This window comes from Brienomyrus brachyistius, chromosome 12, assembly GCF_023856365.1.
Source record: "Brienomyrus brachyistius isolate T26 chromosome 12, BBRACH_0.4, whole genome shotgun sequence".
Taxonomy (NCBI): Eukaryota; Metazoa; Chordata; class Actinopteri; order Osteoglossiformes; family Mormyridae; genus Brienomyrus; species Brienomyrus brachyistius.
Genome location: NC_064544.1, coordinates 1,861,479 through 1,869,696, shown reverse-complemented (window position 1 = coordinate 1,869,696; position 8,218 = coordinate 1,861,479). Strand labels below are relative to the sequence as shown.

The 8,218-nt window shown below is 47.4% G+C and overlaps 1 protein-coding gene across 1 annotated transcript; it reads left to right on the top strand.

The window, feature by feature from the left end:
• Nucleotides 1–2,047: 2,047 nt before the first annotated feature.
• kazald2 (Kazal-type serine peptidase inhibitor domain 2) lies at nt 2,048–7,093 on the top strand. The gene is made up of 4 exons (XM_048971640.1): nt 2,048–2,519; nt 3,916–4,076; nt 4,676–4,889; nt 6,990–7,093. Exons 1-4 carry the CDS (start codon nt 2,048–2,050, stop codon nt 7,091–7,093), a joined length of 951 nt encoding a protein of 316 aa, XP_048827597.1.
• The last annotated feature ends 1,125 nt before the right edge of the window (nt 7,094–8,218 follow it).

Below are 8,218 nucleotides of genomic sequence, written 5' to 3'. Positions count from 1 at the left end.
AAAAGCGCCATTTCGTGTCTGAAGTTTAGAAGAATCAAGAATAAACACCTGGGATGTATCTCAGTAATTCATTTTGCCACCAGCATTAAGACACCTTTGCTCATTTGAGAATAATGACCCCCCCCCCCCCCCCACACACATCACAGAGCCTCCCAGCCAGTAGGGTGCAGCGTGGGTAAATCCTCACCTGTTTCACCTCTCATACCCCAGTGCTAATTATCCCGGGAAACGTCAGTCCGAACTGAAATGCGGCTCACTTTCAGTTTTAACTCGGAATTCTGAATATTTAAAAGACAGCAAACAAAGTTTTGATGAAGTTGGGATCTGCAGCTGCAGAGTGGAGGGGGGGGTCTTGCTGTGCACGTTTGCTTTTGCATGGATATGTGTGCTGGGTGTCTCAGAGGGGGGTGGTGTTTGGGGGGGGGTCACATTTGCTTGCCCAGGGGGGGGCCCATTAGGCACGTTTGTGTAACAAAAGGTGGGGCTACTGAAAACAGTGCAGTCCTCGGGACCTAGAATGGTTCCCGTGATTGTTCATTGTGGGGGGGGGGTGCTCCTGACCTGGAGCTTTGCTCATTTTCATCTGAATGGTTTGCTGAGGTGGCCCACAGCCATGAAACCCAATAAAGACCACTCATTAGGCAGTGGAAGGTCTATGACATTGGCACGGTACTCTTAATCAATATTGACGACACATAGTTTTCAATAAACAATGAGGTCCCCCCTCCCCCCCAGTTGTTAGTTTTGGTTTTGGAAAACTTCTGAGCACCCAACACAATTAATCGTAGATCCGTCAGTGTCGACGGATATTCCCGATTTCACACCCAGCAGTCAGCTAGCTGTCTCTCTTTTGCTGCCCGTCAGTAAGTATTTATTAATTGAAACAGGGTCATGCGTTCAATTTACCAGAACAAACAGACAACAAGAAGAGATGTCAGAAACGACGGCATCCTGGTTCCGTGTGCTTTGTGTGCCTGTTTAATGTTGGTCAGTCGGATCTCGAACGAGGGAGATGTTTCCTGAGACAGAGCAGATGATAACCCTGGACATAAATGAATTGCAGATACAAAGAAAACAGTATTTCACCCTGAGGCGTCTGTTTAAAATTGCCAGTGCCAGAATATTAAACTCAGCGCATGGCTGGTTTTACTATTAAGTTCGGAACTGAGCGTGAAGTAAGTTAGTCATAAAACCTTTGTTGAGTCTGCAGCCAGAGGTGGAAAGTTCAGGTCCAGAAAGTACAAATCCAAGATTTTGTTTCAACCAACCAGTTGACTATAAAGAGTCACAGTCACAGAGTAACTCAACTGGTTGCTTGAAAGAAAATCTTGGATTTGTACTTTCTGGACCTGAATCTTCCACCTTTGTCTGCAGCTCCACAACATCTGTGCTGCCTCTACAAGTATCAAGTACAATGTGTTACCTAGGTTGCAAAGCGTCTTACAGCACGGAAGCTTGACACTTCAATATGTGAAAATGGAGGTGAGAACCAGTCATTGCAGGGTAATACAAAAGTGTGGCTGTCAACTAGGCCTCCAGGAGGCCATTTGTTTATTTGACGGTTCCTCATGGCCCAATGGGTGGCATGAATGAGTTCCAAAAAGACCAGCAGGTCAAATGGCTCTCATTGGATGGCACAGTGGCTTGGCTCCTCCCATGCACCACCATCATTAACACCCCACAATTTAAGCTTGGGTTAATTCTTTGGAAGGCTCTGCTGCACAGGGGTTGGAAAGCCTTGTGGGATTTTCCCTACCCCAGTTAACAACGCCTGACTTTCTTGAAGGGGCAGGTATCAAGGAGGGATAGCTGACAAGAGCTTGAGCAAAGAAGCCAACAGATGACCAAGGATTTGACAGAAGACTGTTGAGTAGTTGGAATCATCTTCTGCGGAGTCTCACGCAGACTCTCTTGCAAGACTCATAGTCGCTGACTCAAAGGGAGAAGAGTCAAGAAAAATCAGCTTTGGGGGTCTCATCACGTTGGAGCTTTGCGATCTGTGGCCCCTGTGTGTCCTTTATTTGGTGCATCTGTAGACGTGTTGTCGATGGAGAGTGTGGTGGTGCTGTTGGTGCTATTACTCATCCCGCTGGCGGAGGCACGGCCTACCCACGGGTTCCGGCACACGGAATGGCAGCGGGCCTTGGGCCGGCAGGGTACCTGCCCGGAATGCCGACCTGAGTGGTGCCTTCCAAGCTTGCGTTGCCTGGCTGGACGGGCGCGGGATGCCTGTGGCTGCTGCTGGGAGTGTGGCAACGGTGAGGGGCAACTGTGCGACCCGGCGACCGCTTCCAGAACCTTCTATGGCCGCTGCGCAGAGGGCCTGCGTTGCCGCACTCCTCCACGGAACCCCATCTCCGGGAAAACTCCCAACGCCCAGTGTGTGTGCGGTCGGCAGGAGGTGCTGTGTGGATCCGATCAGAGGACCTACAAGAACGTGTGCCAGCTCCGGGCCGCCCAGTACCGGCTGGGTGGTGACGGCAAACTGTTGGTGGCTCACCACGGACCTTGCAAGGCCAGTAAGTCTGTCCCCACTGGTGTGACACTCTTGATTTCACACTCACTGGCAAGGAATCAATCATATTCTCTACACAGTGGCAGGCTGAGTGCTTAGCTCAGATCTGTGACTGTAATTTAAGCTACAGTAAGGAAATTACTAAGGAAATACTGTCACTTAATTAATGAATGAATTAATTAGTTACCTTGGTGCAAAGGAGGCTTTGAGGGTGGGGGCAATGGCTGCTACTTTGTGGTTTTGGTTTAATTTTCTTAACTCCCTGTAACTCCCCCCCCCCCCCCCCCCGGTTGAAAAACCCCCCAGAGTAATGGAGCGACTGACCTCAGCAGTATCCCTTAACGAGATGATTGTTTAAAAGTAACCGTTAATGACGATCTTGCACTCATCAGCAGAAACTGCCAGCAAGGCATATATGGATATAATTTGCACAGAACGTGGGCTTGCATAATGCTCCCCTGTGATCCGGTGTATCGTTCGTGTCTTTTAAAATATCAAGGACTTACAGCACTTATTTGCGGGGTCAGTACTGTGAAACTTCATCTGTTGTCAGATAGTTGGTGCCCCACCCTCGGTTTATTCCCTGCCTTGCACTCATAAGCCTCTGAGATAGGACCCGCACCCTCCCGCGACCCTGAGTAGGACCAGCGGGTTTCAGAAAATAGGTGGATGGAGGGATGGATGGATGGATGTCGTCAGATAGGACATGAGCGTTAGTTCTGCTCATGGGAGGATTCCTGTGGTGTAGGAGGTGTGACCAAACATGAAGCCTTCATCCTCTTCTCACAGAATTGGATGGAAATGAACGTGAATGCTGTGTAAATATCAAGCCTCCTAGCTGAGGGTTAGGGTTAGGGTTAAGGTTAGGTTAGGGTTAGGGTTAGGTTAGCTGGAAGGTAGCTGTTTCGTTCCTCCCTGCCGGTTGATATGGTAGGAATGCCTGGTTGATTCAGGCTATTGGTGGTTTTGTTCTGCTATTCCTGTGGACTAGAATGCTTGGAACCCATATAGAAATTTACTTAAAAATAGCTGTCAGTTTTTAGTTAGTTCTACGGTACAGTACGGTGGAATCGGTAATATTTTATTCATGTTCATTTTTTATTTTTATTACAAATTAAGACACAGTCAGGGCTGGACTGGGATTAAAAATAGACCCTGGACTTTGCTGAACCACAAGCCCATTAACTCACCATGAAAATTCCAGATGAGCAGCCCAGGATGGATACACCGTGTATTTATCCTGAGCTACGTTTCAATATACTCTATTTATTTCACATGGTAAACAATTTATTTGCATAAATTTTGTTTGTAATAATGCAGTCCCTGACTCCTGGTCGCAGAGGTACCACAATCATTTTGCATTAATCAATGAAAGGAGAATGTTTGTCGTTTTTTTCCAGAGCCAGTTATTGTTAGTCCACCTCGTGATGTCATCGATATGGAAGGAAGTGACATCATCTTCAGCTGTGAAGTCTTATCTTACCCAATGGCTGTGGTTGAATGGAGGAAGGAGGGGAACAGTGTCTTCCTGCCTGCCGATGACTCCAACATGGTGGTGCAGGTATAATATACTAATAGTAATAATGTATATTCATAACGTTTTAATTGACAGCCTCAATGTGAAACAGTCAGAGGATGTAGAGGGTTTCATTACAACATCTCTGTGTATGTAAAGCTGGAAGGTTCTTCGTTTCACTGGCAAGTTACCCTCTGCAGTGCAAAAGCATGCAGTTAGGGCGAAGTGGTGTCCCTAAGATATCTCACAGGCCTCCGATGGACTGGGCATCTCCCAGCCTCGTGCCCTCTGTCGCCTGGGAGACACTCCGGGCAGCTCTCTCCAGGATAAGCGCTTGAAAGATTGACAGATGAGAATATTTCTATATGAATATTTCAGCCCAAGTTTCAATAGGTAATTTTTCACCTGGCAAAAGGGAAACTTTTCTAAAAAAAAAATTCTATGAACTGTTTTTTAGTGTGTTTGGAGGGAACTAGAGAGTTTAGACACATTTAGACACACTTTGAATGAGTACTACAGCCACACATATGTCACATGACCCTTATCAGCATCCCCCATTCAGACACAACAGTCTGTAACCCAACTCAGAAATGAGGCACTAACTAAAAGCGGCTCTACAATCCCATCTCTTGCCCAAACGCCAGGCTCACGGAGGCCCCCGCCGCTTCGAACTGACCGGCTGGCTCCAGATCCAGACCATCCGGCGGGCGGACCAGGGGGTGTACACCTGCACCGCCAGGAGTCCATTCGGGGAGGTGTCCGCCTCCGCCCGATTGCAGGTTCTGGACAGAGGTGCGTCCACCAGGCCTAATGCCAGGAAGTTGCTCCTCATGCAATTCAGGGAGTCTATAAGTGAAGGTCAGGGGCCGGCAGGGCGCCACCCCTCCCTCTGCAAACAGACCGCTCGTCCGGTTAATGGAGATCTTCTTGAGAACCTCCCCAGAGTGCTGGATTTTTAACATACAAAGGGGCAATTAGCAAAACGGCTAAGGGCTGCTGCTTTGTACTTGCCTCAAAGTAAAGCTGAAATAAAACCTCTAAATTCAAACATAACAGTGGAGGAGACAGCAGCCAGTTCACCTGCTTCAGGTGCATCTCCACCTGTACATCATCTACTCCGGCAAACACTCGGCCCGTCTTTAAATCGACGCAAACAGACAGCGGTGATATATCTGCTCTTCCCTACTGTCGCTCTTCCTCATACTAAAGCTTTTCCGTAAAAAGGGCTTTTGGACATAAGTGCCCACAACTGTGCTTTTCCATCAACTGATGGAGGCAGTCGGTATCAACAAATACATTAACTGTAGCCTCCGATAGTCTAAGATGCGGAGAGACGGCATTCGTATCAACGGTGAACGCCAATCGATCCCTTTATCGCGCCATATCATCTGAACTCGAGCAGAGGTGAACTTGGCATTCCGAGAAATTTCACGGCGATAACCTTACTCCGCCTAGGGCTCCCCTTTTTCTGAATCGGAAAGGTGCATTAGTGTTGACAGACAGTCACGGGAGATGGAGGATGATGGTAGATTAGACGGGCAGGGCTGGATGTGTGTATTATGTGGCAGGCAGAATCATGGATGTCTTCTGTCGATCCACGCTATCTTCTCCTCTGGGGCTTCCCGCTTCTCCCAATTATTGGAGGGATAGGATTTTTCTCGTTGGTTTTCCCGGAATTGGGACTATTAGTTGTCTGTCGGGCTGGAGGACATGAAAGGCGACTCTAGGCAGAGTCTAGGCCTTTTGGCTTCATATTATCCTCAGTTGCAGCAGAGGAATGTGGTGGAAGACAGTTTAATTTTTCTATTTATTTTTTTCCAGTTATATGTGTTTGTGTTCAGGAAATGGGAGCGAGTCGGAAAGAGTGGGAATGTGTCCATTTCGGCAGCACTTTTAGGTGCACTTAGCGCAAATAGCCATTGATTTGTTTAAGCAGAACAGTCGCGATGGACTTAAACCCCAAACATTATTTAGCCATTTATAAAACAGTCCATAGCGTCTGCTAAATTCTTGTTCTTGTTCCTGCTGTCTTACAGCTGAATTGCCGTTATTTCTGTACTTTGTTTCTTATTAATAAAGTGGCTTAGTGGGCGATACTGTACCTTTACCCCAGCAAGGTTTGAGTCCCGCCTGGTGAATCATTGTTAGGGCCTTAAACATCCGTATCGTGTACCACGTGCTTCCCACCATAGGCCGAGTTCTGTCACGGAAACTGGACGGGTACTTATATAAAACTGTGCCGTCGACATTTCTTAAGAATGAATTTGAATAATTTCGGAATTATGCGAATAGCACCTGAATTAGGTGGTCATTAATAATTCGGAGAGCTACTTATAGCCAGGGACGGATTACGGACCGGGCCAGCGGGGCCGCTGCCCAGGGGCCCTTGGGGTGCAGGGGGCCCGTGGGGCCCCTAACCCAAAACAATTTGCAAAGCTTATCAACAATGTATTTTCACTTGTCTATTTTAGAGGGCCTACATTCTTTGATCCTCTGCCTACAAGGGCCCCTGACCCTATAGGGAGGGCGTTTGGCTGCCAAGGGCCCTTGAATTGTGGTGGTTGTGGTGGTGGTGGAGGGGGCCCTCGCGAACGTTTTGCCCAGGGGCCCACACAACCCATAATCTGTTCCTGCCTATAGCGAAGTCGTTTGGGAATGACCTCTTGACGGTATCGCGGTGACATCCGAGCGTGCTTTGCATAACCATACAGCTTGGATAGTAGCCTACTAACCGTTCTGTCTAAACTCACCCATAATTCGTATCCATAAATTCAGCTGTTTTACTTCAGAATATGGAGTTAATTATTATCCAGAAAATCATTAGCACCTCGAATTAGCAGCTGCAGTCTACGTGTTAAATATTTCACCTCCTGCGCCACAGTTTGACACGGAGAGTGACGCAGACCGTACATCGGTGGTGCTTTTTCGCTGTATTAATGCAGTGGGTCGATATCGCAGATTCTCCGCTGGAACAGCAGCAGCAGAATCCTGGAAGTCATAGCCTCTCGGACGATGAAGACGATGAAGACTACGGCAGCGAGGCAAGCGGATATTCATATTAAAGATGCACAACAGAAAGACTCTGATCCCTGTTTTTAGGTGAAGATTTCAAAAGCAGCTGAATACAACATAATTTCTGTACTTAGCTTCATTCCAAGTGACAGATCTTTCTCTTATGTATTATTTCAGCGGGAATCATTTAGTAGGAAAGAGGATAAATGTAAATAGATATATTTGTATTTTGCTCATTTGTTCATCGTGGCTGGCTGAGGTCCTTTCTTACTTAAAATTGAAATCAAACCATCCAGCAGTTTTTGGGAGATCAACATTTCCTATGAATCAGTGTTTCTCAACCTGGGCCTCAAGGATCCCCAGATGGTCTATATTTTTGCTCCCTCCCAGACAGTCCACATTTTTGCTCCCTCCCAGGAGCTGGGATTCAATTTCCAACATTCCAGCAGCAGCCGCCATCCTGGGATTTTCTTGCACTGGATTGTCTAGAACTCCGGTTCCCCCCACAGTCCAAAAACATGCTGAGGCTAATTGGAGTTACTAAATTGCCCATAGAAATGCATGTGAATGGTGAATTGTGAATGGTGTGTGAGTGTGCCCTGCGATGGGCTGGCCCCCCATCCTGGGTTGTTCCCTGCCTCGTGCCCATTACTTCCGGGATAGGCTCCGGACCCCCCGCGACCCAGTAGGATAAGCGGTTTGGAAAATGGATGGATGATTGTCTAGAGCAGGAATCTCCAACTCCGGTACTGGAGAACTACCATCCACCAGGTTTTCTATCCTACCTGACTTCTGAAGAGCCACACCTGTTCTCAGGAAAAGGTGTGGCTCTTCAGAAGTCAGGTAGGATAGAAAACCTGGGGGACGGTAGTTCTCCAGGACCGGAGTTGGAGTTTATAGAGAACCATGTGATAAACAAAAAAAGATACGGAATGGCAGTTATGAAGGTGGAAAACTGTTAATGAGAGCTGGCAGAAGGGAATGTCAGACTAGTCAGAGTCAACAGGAAGACTTCAAGTGCAAAAACGTCATGGAACAAACTTTACTGCGGCTTGGACATTTCCTGTACTTGAAGAATTCAGGCATTCCCATAGACACCCGAGGGTCCTACTCAGAACTAGGCAGGTAGGCTTATACCTAATAAAGTAGCTGTTGGGTGAAAATATTGGTACACA